Genomic DNA, 19,213 nt, shown 5'->3' on the forward strand with positions numbered 1-19,213 from the left:
GATCCAATTATTTAAATCTATTAAAATTACCTGTACTCGTGTGAAAATTATCCAGACTATACTATCCTATCACTGTTTCAGTATGTGTCGAGGTTTATCACTAAATAATCTTATCCTTATCATACATCATCCAAACATATTGATTAAAATGTGAGAAGAAATTGGTTAAAATCATACACATAGACCAGTTACCTGTGAACCTTACACTCAATATATATATACTAATATTAAACTAACAGGTGACGTAGCCGAATCCAACTCGAGACCTGTCAACTTTATATACAATATATAAAATGAACATATCTCTCCTTTAAACCACGTTATATATATACACATACCGCTTTACAACTCATAAATAAACCTACATTATTATGTATGTTTGATAGCAAGCGACCTTTTTAACTACTAACTAGTCGTATCATTAAAAAGCTATGGAAACTGTAAAATACTTTTAACTGTTAGTAAAGGTATGCAGTAAGTATAGGCTAAGTATTGCAATAAATTGGATATTACAAAGTGTGTGCAACCGACTAACTCTTAAACTTTCGGCGTAACTGTTTTAAAACTATTGTGAGGTTCGGAATAAATTTTACAAAAAATGTTTTAAGCTTTTAAGGTTTTAAAAAGGGACTTGGTGGCTTCTGTATTGCCATACGTACACACATACAAAATGCATAGACCTCCTAACGTGGCCACAAAAATTCCATGAGCATTTTCTCCAGCTAACAAAATTTGAAACATTTATCGGAATTTTTTTTTTCAATGATATGGCCTCCTGAATGATATAACAAAAAAACCCCAGAAGATTGAAGAGTAACAACACCGAAATAAGTGCATCTAATAAATGTAATACAAAAAAGATGCTCGGAAAGTGCCTTTCACCAACTTCAAGAGAGACAACCCTCATCCCTTAAAAATATAATAAGGCCAGTAACAAAAAATATCACAGTACAATAAAAACCATCAAAATAAATGTATCACATAAATGTAGTACAAGGGAGATCATATGCTGAAATACTGTTGTACTTTTCACCAACAACCCTAAAACAAATGCTAGTGACAAAAGTGACGCAAAAGAATAACTAGACTTAAAAGGGAGGATAATATATGCCTAACAATTGATGGAAGCAACTTCATGGGAGAGTGGAATTAACCTTTAGAATAATGTCAGTAACCAAATTGACGCAGAAGAATAACAACATTGAAATGTATCCAGTTCAAGGGAGGTAATGTGTTTACAAATTGTGACGTTAAAATTTTCATCAACTTCACAGGAGACAACCATTATTTTTTTTTATAAGGTCAATAACCATTTGTATCAAATTATAATCAAAGCATTGTGGACCACCATCTACAAGTAGGGGACACTTATCGCTCTATTCCAATAAATCTTCATTGATTACTATCAAAGCCAATGGTTCATTTCAGTTTGTGATCTTTTTTCTGTAGCAATCGAAAATACTAGATATACTATCAACTTTGGGGTTATTTTTAATACAAAACAATTCGACACTGCCGCTGAAGCATTTATATTGGCCTGCTCTTTTTACGTGAGTTTATCCAAATTGTTTTTGCAAGATTAGTCTGTTTTAGTTTATTTTGATTTTTAAGATTAGAAGACGCACCCAAAGATATTCAGAGTTACTTCCCTTACATCATCACCGTAAACTGAAAGTAGAAAATCAGTAAACATTGAAGGGATTTTCTTTTCTAACCTACAAATCATGTCTTTCTTAAGAAAGATTAATCCTGCTTTTATTTACAGTCGACTTCAATGTCAAAGGTATCCAAAATACAGTGTATGTACTATATTCTCAATTTGCAGCAGAGAAATGTTACATATGGGACATGGATTGCAACATGGCCATATTTTGTAATCTTACTGAGCTCAGATTTGAATTTTTTGTCCAGTCACAAATATTCAATTGCAAACCAGTTGTCGTAGAATTGCTGCAAGTCTATAGAAATATAATCCTTGATCATTTCACACTTTTCAGACCAGGAATTTCCTGTAAAGTCACTTTACTCTTTAAATTCTTTGGATGACATTTTCAAAAATCTTCTAGGACAATCTCAGACTCTTGGTACTATTCATACAAAAGGTATTGAAAAAATGTGATTCTGTGATTACTGGGTCAAACAGGTGTATTGAAAATAGTCTCAATGAAAGCACTGGTCATCGTCCTAGAGCAACTATTTCTGTATGTTTTTACAGAAAGATATTACTTTGGGTATCAATTAAACAAGAACACTGAATGATATTCTGCTTAATTTTCTATAGTACAGGGCAGTGCAGTGGGGTGTAAAACATAAAACTGTTTCATTTCATTTCATATTTTTTCCAGAGATATAGCTGTGTTTTTTATAATCAAAACAGATCAATATATTGTTACAAGACCAAAAGAAAAAGTGATGAAGTATTCGGCTTTGAAAGATACCAGACTAGGAGTTTACACCTGTCAAACACCCTAAACTGGTAAGAGAACTGCTAAATCCCTTATCCCTGGGAAGAATGGTGAGATTTCTTTGGTAGGGTATCTCCTGGAAAGCTCACATGTAGGCCTACTTGTGCACCATATCGACAACCAGGGTCCTACACAATTCAGGGAATACCTAAAAAACATTTACTTTTTCTGATAGTTTGCCATGATTTTAAATTTCAATAAATACAAACAAATATGCATTTGGGCAAATCTTAAATGATCATAACTTATTTTCAAAGTTTCAGTTAAAACTCTATATGAGGTGAGAACTCATTCAACCAAACAATTATTTTGATTTTTATTTCAATAACATAATTCTGAGGTTCCAAGTCAAAGATGGATTCAATATGTTTTTGGGTGGTGACATGAAAGAATAATGTAATAAGTTAATCAGAAGTGATAGATGACAATTTAACGTTCGCTTAATCAATTCAGACAAGAGAGTTATTGTGAGCAGGACAATATTGATGGGAGACAATTCATTAATTCACAAATACTTGAAGACTACAATTAATTTTCTTCCACACCAACTCTCTCTTATGTATCCTGATTCATTTTCAGTTTTTTCAAGCAATTTATTAGTTTAAAATGAAGATCTTTTTATAAAGTTATATGTCTTTTTTCAGTGCTTTAAGCCCAAATCAATATGAAGAATTGGCTGATGAAACTTTAGATTCATTAACAGAATATTTTGAAGATTTGCCTGATAAAATAAGTTGTGATTCAGATTATGATGTTATATTTGGGGTAGGATAATCATCATTGAATTCACCTAGTGACAGAGTCTCCTCAATAATTCCAAAACTATACATAGTTTCACTCGAGCCAATCAGCACACTTCTACAAATATTTTGTTTTGCAAAATCTTTCATTGAATTAACTGAACTTATTCTTAAACCAACACTCATATTTCAATCCTGTCTTGATGATCTGTTATAACTTTTCAATGACTCCTTTATTTAATTATTTTAGAGTGGAGTATTAACAATAAAATTTGGGGAGAAACATGGGACATATGTGATAAATAAACAAACACCAAATCAACAAATATGGTTATCATCTCCTCTTAGGTAATTTACTCTTATTGTCGCTAATTGTTAAAATTGAAGATCAAGTTCAAGGTCAAATAATCTTGGACCTTAACGTATATCTTAAATCTGTTCAAATATGTTGCAAATAAATAATTATAATGAAAATATAGTAAATAAAATATGTAATCTGTTTACTGTGAGGAGATTTTTCCAGATTTACTTGAGGGTAAAAAAGGATGCGCATTATATTAGCAATTATATTGTATCTGGTATCTATATAATATAAAGAATTTTATTAACAAAGATATAATGATATACTAAGAAAGATTACATAGAAAATGTGATATAGTAAAAAGACAGAAACTGCTTCTATAAAACCGCTTCCCGTTAGGCTAAGGTAATTTTATTTGAGAAATAGTTCTTATATAAATGATGAAAAATGAAGTAAATAGTATCTATATCGAATCATATTGCCTGGTTATGTTTCCTACTAACAATACTCCTGTTTGTTATTTTTCAGTGGTCCTAAGAGGTATGATTATATAAATGGTAGTTGGATATATAAACATGATGGTATATCATTACACCACTTGTTATCAACAGAACTATCTGATATATTGGGAGAAAATATAGACTTATCCCATTGTACATACAGTGGTTCTTGATATTAAACTATTTACACCTTTATATCAACTCTATAATCAATTGTTAAACTATCGTTATTGTGTGATTTCATAATAAACTTGCTCTACTTCTAGTTCAAAGGGTTAATTCCAGTATAAACCTGTAGCAAAAGTAATGGTATCTCTTACATAGCCTGCGATTTTATTTTATTTTTTTGTCGCTGTTGGCTGAATGATAATAATTAATGATTCAGGGAATTTGGTGCATCAAATCTGGTCTGGCCTAGTTCTATCCTGTACTGCTTTCAGACTCTTATTTCATACATTCATTCTACTTAGTATAATATTTTTTCTGAGATAGAAAAATACTATTTTTGGCATTTTCTAAAATAGATGACAAAAGCCATTTTTTCCATCCAATATCTGTCAAACATGGTTTCAGAAAGTCGGCTTGGAAATTGCTACAAAAGCCACTTTTCCTGTCAATATTTAGCAAACATGGGTATCCGAAATGGTAAGAGTCATTTGATTTTGGTCTAATAATTAGCACCATCATCAAATGACATACTATTGAGAGAAATAATAATAAAGCATGTACTTCAAGCCATAATACATGTACTGTATGTAATCCCATTTCATACTTGAGATATTTCAGACCAGGTATCTATTGATCTTCAATGATCCAGACCTGTCATTAGAAACAGCTGAATTGATTCATTAATACCTTAAATACAATGTGGTTGATGATAAAATGTCATTTACTCTGAGCTCCAAGCTTTGAATCTGAATGCTGAGGCATTTGACTTTAATGTAATGTGGCACAGTAGGCCTAAGCTTGATTTAATATGATTAGGATATTGTGGCCACTACTGCTCAGAGACTTAATATAAAACTGCACAGCACTGACTTTATTAGATACAATCTGACTGCTGATTGGTCACAATTTAGTTGTTGTGTTCCAAAAAGCTCCTTTGAACCACAGAAAAGACCCTTAGCCTGTGTAAGTGTTCAATGAGTAAGGGAAGATACCAGAAAAGCTTCAAAAATCAATTACTTAGTTAACCAATAACCAACCCAAAACAAGCTTTTATTCTGAAAATTGATCATATTTTTAGGATAGAAGAACAGCCTCTAGAAGAGTAATAAATAAAGCCAATACCCCCAAAACCTTGCTTTCTAGACAGGTATAGTCGATTGAAATAATTCTTGAAATTTTTCGAAAAGTATGCGGGGCTGCTGCGTGTGGAAAGGATAACAGTGTTCACAGGGACCTGTCAGAATATGCAATGGCTGGAAGAGTTATTTCCCGTGATTAATTTTTCATTAGGGGAGCATTTTGAAATTCATTTCAAAATTTAACCTTAACATAGTACCAAAATGATATTAGGTCTAATAGTCTATAGACATTTACATCCACACGAAAGCCATCGGATAATTTTCGTTATTACATAGCAGATAATTATAGAAAGTTCTAAATTGCACCTATCACATATTAATCAGGCCTATACCGATGGAGAAGCATGCAGATGATGCATAAACTTATCAATTTGTCCCAATTTATCTTAAAATATTATGACACAATATTTAAATGTTTAATTAACAGTAATTAAAGTAAAGGAGAAGGGAGCGAACTCTTCAATGAACCTAGTAATTTTGTAATGGTCTATTTTTGTCGAACCCCTGTGAGCAGTTAGCGGATCTTTTTTCACGAGAGAATAACGCAATTTATATGCATAGTGTAAATTATAATTATTGAGTTTATTAATCAGCTTCTATTTTTGCTGATTGTCTTCAATTATTTTGCAAATCGGATTATTTACTATGCCTAATTTTAGAGCGCCATAATTAGACAATATCTTCACTTGACTACAGGATTTACTACGTAATAATATTGGCTACCATATTGATATCTGCACCTCATTGGTTGTTTCAAACCGAGGCTAGCTCAGACCAACATGGCTGCGCTGGTGGAAGGACACGATTATGGTCTCATCTCAAACGAAACTTCCATCGACCAAAAAACTGTGATTCATGTCAAATTAACCGATTCAGCATTAAGAGCTATAGAAGAATTTCTCAAAATCAAAGTAAGATTCAGGTTCTATATTGAATATCTTCATTTATAGATCGTTATGTTTCGCGAATCGTACTGGAAAAATTGCTTGAGTTCGCAATTTTTTTTTCATCACAGTCTGTTACAAATTTTTAATTATTTCATTGAATATTTGTGATAGGATCTTTTCATGAAATGTATTAATATGATCTATTGATTATACCAAAATCTGAAGTTAAAGATTTTGGTTAGTTCACAGTCTGAAACTTGTTTTTGACGTCAGTTTTAAACCCAATCTGTCAGTCAAAAAGACAGGTTTGATACATTGTGAGAAGGGAAAGTACTAAATGATTTGTTTATCTTTCTAAATATATTTGCTTAACTTCACTTTCTATTTCAATCGTTAAAATAAGAAATTTCACTTGTGAAAAGTTGTAAATTAATGGAAATTGGGCAAACATAGTCAAGAAGTGCAACATCAATATTGTAAACTTGTCTATTTTTTCCATATGGTGAATCGGGTTACTACAGAGTTTGAGTAGGCTGGTATTTGTCTGGTCTTAAATCTTGTAAAGAAAGATCCCAAGTTATTTTTGCTGAATATGATCAACCGTGTGATCAAGCTGGACTTTGTGTACAAAGGCCTTATACGAAGTTATATTATTGAATGATAAAAACTAGAGATAATAAAGTTTCAGTTTATCACATACAAAGAGTGGATGATTCATTAATTTTGATGATCAAATATAATGGATAACCAGTTATATGGCTAAATTCTTAATATACCGGTATAATATTCAGCCATATTTAACAATTTTTTTTGAAACAAATATTAATAGGCTTTCCCTTTTAATACCGAATCTTAATCGTTACAATATTAGGCCTATACGCTTATAAGCTTATTTTAGATTGTAACAGCATTTTCTATGGGAAATTTGGCTGAACATTCTCCGCTTCACACTATTACAATAAATTACTCCCATGAAATTTTGAGTAACGGACAATTTTAGTGATAGGAGTGGTACCATGTATTATACGGTATGCTGTTTCTTATTTTTGCATGTTTGAATTGATTTGAAATCTTTCTCTCTAAAGTATAATCTTAAGATTTGGCAACATGGAAAAAATTCTTACGAGGAAATCAAATTTATTGTGTAAGCCTAGTTCACGATAGAGACAAGGTTCAAAATGGCGTTCAAATCTTATAGAAACAGCTTTCAGCTTATTCTAATCCAATCCTCGATATTGACTTGTCTGGATTGAAATGTATCCTATCTCAGTGAATCAGGTGAGAAAGGAAGTCATGTTATTTGTATGTTTTTCTTAGACAAATTGTCTTAGTGGTTACTTCAAATAATGGTAGAGTTGGACAGTATCTGATTGATGACCAGCTGTTGACTATTATAGGTGACATGAGTTTGACCTATGTATGACTGAATCATGTTATCTTTCAGTCACTTGCAGTATTGGTGTGCTCAATTCATGATAACCACTGAGTGAATTATGGTCGTAAAAACCAGTCACTGCTGTCAAGCTCATTTTCACAGATTAATTAATTACTTTTTAGGAGGGATTAATAATCCCATTTTCTCCTAATGGATTATTGAGGTCATTATGGATTAATGATTAATTGTTATCATTCCATTGATGTCATTTCTTGTTGTTTGATAATAAAACCTAAGTAAGCTTATGTGAATTTAAATATTTGTTTAAAAAAAATTGACCTGATTTGTCATATCAGTGTTAAGTCAAAGACCTATTACTGTGAACTTAAAAATCTCTTGGTGTTAGTCGGTAATAGTTGGTAAAATTGGTATTAGGAATGGAAAGAAAGCTTGATAATTCTTTAAGTATCATTACATTAGTAATCTGTAGGGACATATTACCCTTATATAGGTCGATTTCGATATCTGTCAATTGTAATAAGTAGGTATAATTTTTATAGACAATCAGATCAAATTGATACAAAACCTGTCTGAATTATAAAAAAAAATTATATCAGTCTATTGTATTTTTATTTATGTTTTGTGGAGTAAATGGTTGGTTACTTATCAATATTTCCTTGTTAAATCAAATAATGTAACTCTACCCTAAATGACAATATCACTTTTGTGTTTTTTGAATTATAAAAGTAGGTAAAAAGTGAAAAATGGTTAAATTAATCTATCTTGACAATATAGGATGGTAACATTCAGTGACAGTGTGACAGTAAACTTATAACTTATTGGATTATTTATCAAACACATCAGCCATCTTTTCTCTAGTTTTTGCATCAAATAATTTATGGCTGTATTCTCCTTTTAGCATACAAAATGAAAGAATAGAGTGCATAATCTTAATGTAAGTAAATAGCTAGCTGGGAATGTGATTTTATCATGATACAGTATATACTATATAGGTCACCTAAATCAAAATATTATTGAGTAACTATTTGATGATATATTATGATGAAAGATGTTATTATATTGACTTGGTTGATAGTTTGTGGTTTTGAGAATAATACATAGACCTAGGGAATGAATGGGTTGGTTGACAGTGGATAGAATGTGCATTCACAGGTATTATTTGTCAGTTAAAAGGTGAAGAGACCCATAAATACCCACAAGTATTATGACGACTTTAACCTCATTAATAATCATGTTCGATATTTTAATACGAGGGAAAGATTAAATGCAATATGAAAATGTCCAAGGGGCAAAAAAAATTAAGTTTTATAGGTGAAGAGTTCATTTGGTTTAGCCCCCATGGTTAATTTCCTGCCAAAGTTCACCTTTTGCAGATGTTGTATAATACCATCTTGATATTGTTTATTTCAATCACCTTCTTTGCATGGATGCAGTTAGGCTGGGTCTTTAACCAAATTGAGATGGATTATCGACGGCAGGCTAAAGATCAATAAATGATTAACAATCAAATTATTTTAAGTGAGAAATCTAGATGTTTGATAATCAAATTTTTTAATTCCTGGCAACGATAATCGATTATTACCCAGCCTTAGATATAGTCCCAGGAGGCAACAACTAAGTTGCTAGAAAAATAAGCGGTTTGGATATATAGAATTAGTTGTCAAATAAAATTGATTATTGTACATGATACCTAATGCAATTATGCTAGACGGGTTCATTCAGTAGAAAACCCCATTAATTGGTGATTAAGGGAAAAAACATAAAAATCCTATCAAGCTTTCATTCCAACATGTTCCATGAACAACAGCTGTAGATTTTGCCTAATGATCCTTAAAAAGTCAGTATTCTATCATGTCCTCTTAAATATTCTTCAAAACTACTGACCTTATATCTTGACAGTAATGTTAAATAATATGTTAAGTAAGAGCTATTATAGTTTGTTTGTGTTGTTATACATTGATTGTCTTGTGTAGATTAGCCCATTGTTTAATATTGTATCAGTAAGATTTGCCATGTACAATAAACTTTCTATTGTCATATGCTATCATTTGATCATTTAATTCTATAGATGGTCATAAACTCTATTGTTGAGTTTCTTAATTGTAATAGATTTCTTTTATGTAGATGGCATTAGATATATTTAAGAGAAATCCAGAGAAAAGAATTATAGAAATCACAATAAGATTAAACTGTGTGAAGCTTATTTTGTTAAAAAGTCAAGAAAGACATTTGTAATTGAAAATGAAAAATGATAGAAGAGTGGCATTGAACTAGGTTATACTTAGTTGTTTTTTGTACATGAAAATTGTTTCTCAGAACTTGTTATTTGGACCTATATTAGGTCTTATAAGAGATTCTCTCATATAGAAACACTGGCCTGTATCATAAGAATCCAGGCTATGGAAAGGCATAATAACAGATCAATTTGATAAGAAATTACTTTCTTCTGGTGAGATTTTAATAACCAATGATGCAAATTTTACTTGTAATTCTCAATATCAGCTTGTAGGCCTTTATCATTGAATCAAGTTTCCGGGAAGTTTGGGTCTAAAATAGACTGTCAGTAATTAAAATATTCTATAATTAGTTATTTGGGGAGACAACAGTTATCTATAGAACATGATTATCTCTACCTATTTCCTGTGAGCTCGAGTTAAACTGATAATGATTCTCTCATTCTTTCTGTCTCCTTATCAGCCATGTAGTGGGAACAGCAGCTAATTTTAACTCTAGCGTCTGACTATGACAGTTGGTATTGATTGCGACAGTAAAATTATCAATTGATATTCTATGTCCTGTGATAAAAACCTATCCCTGTTCATTAAAGATTTATGTAGATACAATTGGAATATGATGTAAGCTCACGTATACTCCAGTCTTTAGAGTTTAAGGTTTATTGTACCATGACTTGTGCTTTCAAAAGTTTGTTCCTGGGTCATCTTCAGCTGTCTGCCTCCAAACCCTTCAGGTAGTGGACTGATTGTATTACGGTCATTGAAGTCTGTTTACCTCGCTTGACGTCCCTGCATGATTATTAATTTAGCCATACAGTTGAAAACCTTACATATGGAGATAGATATATGGCAGGTATATATATCAGTGTTAATCTTTTCCAAATTTAAAGTAGGGTAAATTATATTACAAACAAAGCAAATATATTTATATCAGGTACTAATATGACACCAACACATCTTCGACATCCTATGTCGATACTCCGAGTAGACTGGGACTAGTTGATAAGTATAAATAAGCTAGACAATTTAGATTTATGATGTCTCGTCAGTTCTGAAGATGCAGGTCCCTGGTTTAGCTTCCCTTTTCACCGGTAAATCAGTTAAGAAAAGATTGGGCAATGATTAATCCTGGCTGTTATTTTTATTTCAGGTAGGAACCAATAGAAGACCAACCATTCAATTCAATGGCAAAAAAGGAGTAAGTAAATTTTATCTTTTATCAAAATGATAAATAATTATATTTAAGCTTCTGTCTCTTGGTGCAAAACAGTCCTAAAAACAGTGTTAGATATTAAAACCCTAGGACATCCTAGCTCTAAGATCGTTTCGAGAATACAGGGCCTGAATTCTCAACTACAAGATTCAATATAAGCAGTGTGTTGATTCAGGATTATGTTACTGTTATGAAGAAGTGGTAAAACTTCCGTGTGGATTGAACTTTTCTCAATACAAATATCGCTTTTCTTTAATTCAGAAAAATTTGTATTTGTAATTATTGCATTTTTTATTTTAGTCCAATATAATTTGATTATTATGCTTACCATTTACGATTTTCTTCTTTGAAATCTCGAACCACAATATTTTTGAACAAGTTTTGTAGCTGTTGAATTTAGTACCTTTGTAATGAAAATTTGCTTTTACATTATTTCAGGTGCTACAATTTCCATGCAGATCAACATCAGAAGATCCAAAACCAGTCAACTCATTCCATTTCTTTATATCTGAAACTCCCAAAGATCCAAATGGAAGCTTTGACTGCATTGAACAATCCAATTTGAAGTGAGTATATTTTTGTAAGCCAATGACTTGTAAGAGTTCCCAAAAAATGCCCTTGTTGATGAATGCCTTATAATGAAAATAGCTAAGTAGAGTTTAAAAACAGTCCAACTGGATTTTCGCAATATTCTTAATCTTGTTCCTACTCAAACTATTTTATGAAAGATCTGCCTAAAATAATATTTTACCACAAAAAAAGATAACAGTAAGCTACCTATAATATTTGTTATCATTGTGATTTGGCCTTTTGATAACATAGAGGATAACTGGTGATTGAACTGATTATGGTTTATCATTATAAATAATAGCATGTGTGGTTTATTTTGAAATCAAACCTTAAAAGCTGGATTAATCATGACCTATATGTGTTTGAAATCTAAAGGATATAATATATAAGCTTTTCAAAAAGTAGGTAAAAGGACCACTTGTGTTCTGTGATACATTTTACTAATGGCCACTTTATATATAGATTTGTTTCTTAGTTCTATTATGAAAAGGTATATTTCTGACCCTATATTGATAAATCGTCAGAAATCATCAATAAGCTTAATATTGTGAATTTTATAACATGGCCTCCCTGCTTTGAGTGATGTAGATCTGAGTGAGGGACAGCTATTTGGCACAGTGTACTACAGGCTGTGCATCCTAATCCGTCACCAGTATGAATTGGAAAAGAGTAAGCTACTGTTTCTATCCTTGAAATATTAATTTTCATTATTTGTGTTTCGATTTGAACATTTTTCTTGATGCTATTTCAGAAATAAAGGTAAATTGGAGAAACTAGCAGGTAGTATGCAGTATAAAATGGGTATTCGAGCCACTGATGATGTTTATAAAGCAACTCGTGAACGAATGACCATTGCTGAAGAAGAAAATAAAAAAATATGGTAAGTTAACATGACTTTTGCTACAAAAATTACACAAGAACAGGAATAAAGATCTCAAAATAATCATCATAGATCTAAAAGTAATCAACAAGCTCTTGTGGGAAGATCCCGGAGACGATCTTATTCCTGTCATAGAATGTATGACTAATGTCTTATTTTGTAAGTTGGTACATCAGTAAATTGACTGTTATTGCAGCAACATCGTGGTTTTATTTTTTTAGTGCCAAAGAAATCAAACCAAGTGGTCGTCACATCAGTAAAAAAGTGAAAAAAGTGTTGCCAAATACCAGTGTCAGTACCCAAAAAGTGCAAGCTGCAAAACCATCATGTGCTGTTAGACCAGTACAGAAACCTAGTAGCAATCATAGTGTCTCGAATTCATCCAATCATAGACTCTCTGGTTCAAATGTAACCAATGGGAGTTCATCTCATTCCCCAAATAGACCTTCTAGTTTAACTCACTCACCGCCCAGTGCGAATACATCTTCAAATGTGTCATCTGGAGCAAAACCAAGTCAAACATCCAATGCTGCTAACTCCAAAGTGAATTCAGCTGTAATGGCGTTACCTTACAGGTACATAATTCTCTTCCAATTCTTTTCTTTCCGCTGTTATCTAGGTTCTCAATCAGCTGGTTCTTCAAATATTAACAAAGTTGTTATAAGTATATTTTGAGGATCAAAGTGCTATAATAAGCTCATGTTTAAAATAAGAATATTGACATGTGAATATATTTATCGAAGAAGGTCTTTCTCTTGCTGATGATTTGAACACAATTATTACAGTCATTTACTCTGGTACCTGTCTGTTTTGATGTATTCTCAGAACATTTTCATACATTATATTAAGTACCAAACAAGCTTTTTAAATATCTAACCTTCTTTCAGAGTATTAAATTGGGATTTCTGTTTTCAGAGATAGGATAATCCATTTATTAGCTGTTCGACCTTACAAAAAACCTGAATTATATCTTCGATTACAGAAAGGTAAGAATATAGTTAATTTTATAATCCTTACAAGTCAAAACAGATTTTTTTTAAGAATTATTCTTTATTGATATCCTTTACGATTTGTTTTTTGACAATGTATTCAAAATGAAAAGCAGGAAATTGGTAAACTTCCCTCCCGGCTTGTATATGACAAACTGTCTGTTTAGAATGTACAGAAAACATGACGAACTCTATCCATGTATTATTTATCAGCTTATATATGTTGCATAATTTTTGTGTTATTTATGAAGATTACTGTACAATATATATTAACTTTTTTTCTTCTTGCCCCGAGCTAAAGTGAACTATGATGTTAATTTACATCAAATTCCATTTTCTTTTCTAAAAAATTATTTCAGGTTATCACTTTATCTATAAATGTTTCATGATTGGTTTCTTATATTCCCCTGATGCTTAAAACACAGAATAAATCATATCATTATTTCAAACATAGCTTGTAAATAAAAGAGTGATTATATCATGTGCTTCATGAATATTAATCAATTTAAATTGCCCATGGGTGTACTTGTTTTGATAGCTCTACTTACATTTTCTATTTGTAGATGGAATTAAGGATAAAGATAAAAATTCATTGGGCCATGTTTTACAACAAGTGGGAGTTATGAATAAAGACCAAAGTTATAGTTTAGCTAAACATGTGTATATGGATGTACGACAAGATTGGCCCCATTATACTCAGTTAGATAAACAATTGTTGAAAAGGTACATTATGGTTAAAATCTTGCAACTTGCTTTCGTGACATTTATTAAGATTGTAAATGACAATGACATCTCAAATCTTAGTTAAGCTTAATATAACCTTTCATTGGAGACGATTGCATCACCTATTTAGAGCAGAGCTTCATAGGTTTCCTATAGATACACTTAGTTTAAATGATTTATTATCAAATCTTACTGTATGTGATTGATTTACAGTTTACATTTCTGAGACAATAGCACGTCAATCTGCACCAAGTTATTTGTCCTCTCGTGTCTTAGGATAATTCTTGATGTTTATTTGCTTTGGTTATGTGAATCATAATTGGACAAATGAAAGCTACAAATCTGTCCATGGCTCAGTGAGTTAGACGCTTGATCTCTAATCCAAGGGTCCAGCTTTCAATCCTGACATAGGTCAAGATAATATCTTTAGATTGTTCAATGGCTGACATGGAAAAAGCATCTTGTTGTTCAGATGGTAAAATAAGCCAAGGCTGCCTGTGCTACAGGCTGTAAAGATCTCTTGACAGTTGAAAATCAAAAAAGAGTTGGCAAAATTCCATGTAAAAAACTCCATTCAAATCATTTCATTTCATTCAAATCTAACCATTTATTGCTCAAGTATCTGTATTATATATCAGTAAATGCCTATTTGTACCTAATATGTAATATAAAGATGAAATTTGATGAATATGGTTACAATCAATTCAATCTTTGACAGATGTATGAATTACTGCATCACTTTCTATACCAGCTTTATACAATCAATCCCTAGCTTACTTTCTATTTATAGATGATAATTTATTCATAATTATTCTGAAATGAATTTTGTATTTCAGAAATTTACAGACAATTCAACAAGGTGAAAATCGAAGTGCCTCCAATTCTCCAGCCCCATCTCCTGCTAGTGTAACCAGTAATCCAGAAAGTCCTACATCATCGCAGGTAAATTTTATACCCATTTGATACCAGTTAATGTCTGCTCTGACTATAATTGTCATCGTTACTATATAGTTAGTTTTTATTTCCTTATCAACATGAATAACTATTGACACTTCCTTGAGAGATATGAATATAAGGCAACAAAGTACATTTGACTCAGAAAGGATATTAACTGTACTTGGCTAACATTCAATGTAATTAAAAAGCAATCTTGCTTTAAAGGAATTTTAAAGAGTTTCCTAAAAAGATTTAGGTGTATAGCATCGATTTGTGTCGTTCTATTTTTAAATCAAAAGTCTGTGTTTCCTGCAGTTCCATTTAAACTATGCCTTTACTAACGTCTCTAACGCAAAGGTGTTTATATATCAATAGGATCTTTTGCGATAGTGACGTAATAAAACACTTACTTTTGGTGTAATTGCAAGATGTCTGACTGTAAATTTGAATGATACAATTTGCTTGTATCAGTGTCCCCAATACACATACAAATTTATGGGAACCTCTTTACATTCCCTTTAATATTTTCTATGTGGTTGGTAGTTTATTCAGATTGTCATGGTTGAATAAATGCCAAATTCAATATCACAATATTAGCATACTAACTCTACCGTGGTTAGCATATCACTAGTGATATATTAATCAAGGTTGAATCACTGTTTAAAATATTGTATTAGAATATGTAGGTATATTATTACATAATCTGCTACCTTACTAGACTACTACCTAATTTGGAGGGGTAATTAGCCAGTAATATTACATTAGGTTATATAATGTTACATTAGTGTCAGTTATTACAACCTATTACCTTTTATTTATTAGTATTACTTTCCTTTCATTTTTCATCTCACAATGGTCCAAAATTGGTTGATTTTCATATTTTTAACCTCAATATTTTATATATTAACACTATGGCATCTTGCTATGCTTAAATACACCTTTTTCGGTTATCAGTAATATAAGTTAAATGTAAAATTGATAAACACCTTTTTATTACAGGCTGGAATTGATAAAATAGATTATAGTGTTACTTTCTCTTTGTGATATTTTAATGAGTTTTCTGAAAATAGCTTAAAGGGCTAAAAATGAATTCATTACAATAAGTGGCTACCTTGTCATGCTCTGATACCCTTCTATCATAACAAACTGTATGATTATATATCACTGACAAACACAGCTTGTCGGCACTATAAAATATTGACTTCGAAATATGCAAATAAATAGGTAAATATGTATGTTGATACATAAAAACCATATTTAGAAAGAAAAATTGTCATATTCAGATTTTAAGTACATATTGCCTATAGCTCGGTACAAAAATAATCCTCTTAATCAAAATGAAGTCATATTATAATAAAAGTAATCCAACTACTCAAAATAATCTTTAGATGACATTTATATATTTAGTAGATAGAACATGAATTTTGAAAATTGGAGTCAACTAAAACCTGTGTTATTGTTAAATTTATCTGATTGAGACTTTAGTAAAATATGATTTCAAATATAAATCATTTTCAGAGATATTTTAAAAATTTTGATATAATCTTGGTGAATCTTGTTACTTATACAAGACTAGTATGGTAACTAATCTGTAAGTAAATCATTCAAGGTTGAGTATCATTACATAGTCACATACTTTTCATGTCTCTAATAGTTTGTCATATTTTACTATTTCTGAACTAAGTTTTTAAATATTGATGATAAAATGTCCAAGCTGTTGTAATTGATATATCTGAACAGGGAAACAGCATGACGTTATGTATAACATAAACATTTTACATAGATCAAGGTGTTCACTATGCCATGCTGTACAGTTCCTAGATTGTTGATACACAATGCTGAAATTTATTTTTAAATTCTTCAGCATGTGGTATTTTTCTTGTGAATTTAGATAAAGCCTTTTCAAAAAAATGTAAATAGTAATAGAGAATATATCTATATTGCTATACAATTGATGTATTGAGCACTATTTTAACAGTAAAAATATTTTGTCACTGTAAATATAAATTTACAATATGTTCAGATACCTAAGCTAATATGCTTGTCTGCCCACTATAATGAATGGCCAAATTATTCTCTTTATACAAGGCATGATATATCAGCTAATAATAAGTTAAACAGTGAAATATGGAATACCATTTCATTGTCACCTATTCTATTTTCAGAAACGTCAAAATGAAGATAATGTGGAGGGGCAGCAACCCAACAAAAAGATCCGTATTTCACATCATAAGAAGAAGAAAGGAGATCGTGAGGAGTTGAAGCCTATTAATGGCATCAATAATGTTGTTAGTGTACCTAAACCAGATAAAGTTTCCCCTGATTCTACTTCTGACACTAAACTAGATGGTAATATATTTATATTCACTGGATAGGATGTGTAAAATATTTGCAAGATTCACTACAAATGTCCAACTGAAAATTGAAATGATGCAACAGATGCTATAATTTCCCCCCTATACGCTTTATAAGTTTACTAAACCTCTTAACAAACCGTTTAAAGTAGCTTTAGCCCCTTGTCATACTGTGCATGATTGATATTACCCACCATAACACCATACCCTTTCTTGCCATTGTTTCTGTAATTGTTCACCATTTATTTCATGCTCATTCCCTCCCTTTATTTATCCCATGTGCGGAAATGAATATTTGAATTGTTTTGTAGATAATGCCAATCAAGTAGCTGCTGATTCCCTTCCTAAATATCTTGGGTAAGAAATCTTTGTTGTTCAGAAGATAGAAATCTAGTAGGATGAGCATGCTGTGTCTTTATGATTAGTGAAAATGAGCCTTTGAACAAGAGAAGACTAAACCCATAGCACAAATACTTAACCAAGAATTTGACAAACACTACACCAAGAAATTATTGTACTCAATGGTAGTTATGGATTAACACCAGAGTATTAAAGTGAAAGTATTAATTGTACAAAGGGACTTAATAGATATTTATATATTTTCTTTTTCAGTTCATATACTAATATTACCAACACTGACCAAAGATTGCAATATAAAAAAGATTTCAATACCCAATATGAAGAGTATAAACAACTATATTCCAAAATAGAGTCTGTGGTTGCTAAATTTGAGGAGATGAAATCACAAATGAAGTTAAGACAGCAGGGGACCAAGGATTTTGAGGTTAGTAAGGTTAAAAGTTGTACCATAACTGGTAACTTTGTCATAGGACTCCTGTAAAGTAGAAAATAGCTTGCCATGTATTGAAGGACAACATACATTTACATATTTTGTTTGAGACTTGATGAAATAGTTGCCTGAAGATCTCACAGTGTGAAACTTGTCAACAAATATTGGTTATATATATTTTTTGCTATTTGTAGGAACTAAAGAATAGAATAGTAAAGGAGTATGAAGCTCAGAAAACAGATCCTAAATATGTTGAACAAAAGAAACGCTATGACTACCTGCATAAGAAATTAGGCCATATTAAACGCCTTATTATTGAATATGACAATGCCCAGTCGGTTTGTAGCTAGCAGTGAAAGGATGATATCTGGACGGATGAATGAATGGAAGAACGGATATAAAGAGATTTTTGAGTGCCTGATACTTCTAAATGGATCTGGATAAGTGGATTATGAGATCTTAAATTTGGTCAATACAGTATTCCCACATCTTGTTTTGAGATGTTAAAAGAAAGTCCTACTTTAATTTTGGCAGTGTGTTGTTATTAATGCTTTGTTATTGAAGACAGATATCGCTGTTAGAAGTGTGGAACCCTCAGTGGTAGACGTCAATTCCTGTTTTAGAAGAGTGTCATCTTCTCAAAGTAGCGTTAGTGATTTGATTGGCTAGTAGTGATGCAATCAATTTAAATTTGAGCCAATCAAAAAGAATCAATTGATATGAGAGAAGTGTACAGTCGATCTTTCTTTTTACGTAATTTATTTATTTGGCCGATGCTAATTGTAAATATATTTACTAATATGCATTAATTATTAATTAATAAGCTAAAAGTAATATTAATTTTCATTGGTGTCACCGTACGCAGTAATTTTGTTGTAATATTTGATTCACTCTAAGGGTCATCAATGAATGATAAAACCTTTATCAT

The 19,213-nt window shown here is 31.3% G+C and overlaps 2 protein-coding genes across 2 annotated transcripts; both read left to right on the top strand.

The window, feature by feature from the left end:
• Nucleotides 1–3,095: 3,095 nt before the first annotated feature.
• On the top strand, nt 3,096–4,179 carry LOTGIDRAFT_126633 (hypothetical protein; the record flags this gene model as incomplete). The annotated part of the gene is made up of 3 exons (XM_009062876.1): nt 3,096–3,230; nt 3,456–3,553; nt 4,035–4,179. The coding sequence occupies 3 exons, from the start codon at nt 3,096–3,098 to the stop codon at nt 4,177–4,179; spliced, it is 378 nt and encodes a 125-aa protein (XP_009061124.1).
• Nucleotides 4,180–6,049: 1,870 nt separating this feature from the next.
• On the top strand, nt 6,050–18,635 carry LOTGIDRAFT_234674 (hypothetical protein; the record flags this gene model as incomplete). Its single annotated transcript, XM_009062877.1, has 12 exons — nt 6,050–6,224; nt 10,981–11,028; nt 11,482–11,609; nt 12,365–12,493; nt 12,715–13,068; nt 13,409–13,479; nt 14,046–14,205; nt 15,042–15,147; nt 17,307–17,490; nt 17,807–17,852; nt 18,108–18,279; nt 18,480–18,635. The coding sequence occupies exons 1-12, from the start codon at nt 6,093–6,095 to the stop codon at nt 18,633–18,635; spliced, it is 1,686 nt and encodes a 561-aa protein (XP_009061125.1). The 5' UTR covers nt 6,050–6,092.
• Between the last annotated feature and the right edge of the window lie 578 nt (nt 18,636–19,213).

This window comes from Lottia gigantea, assembly GCF_000327385.1.
Source record: "Lottia gigantea unplaced genomic scaffold LOTGIsca_54, whole genome shotgun sequence".
Classification (NCBI taxonomy): Eukaryota; Metazoa; Mollusca; class Gastropoda; family Lottiidae; genus Lottia; species Lottia gigantea.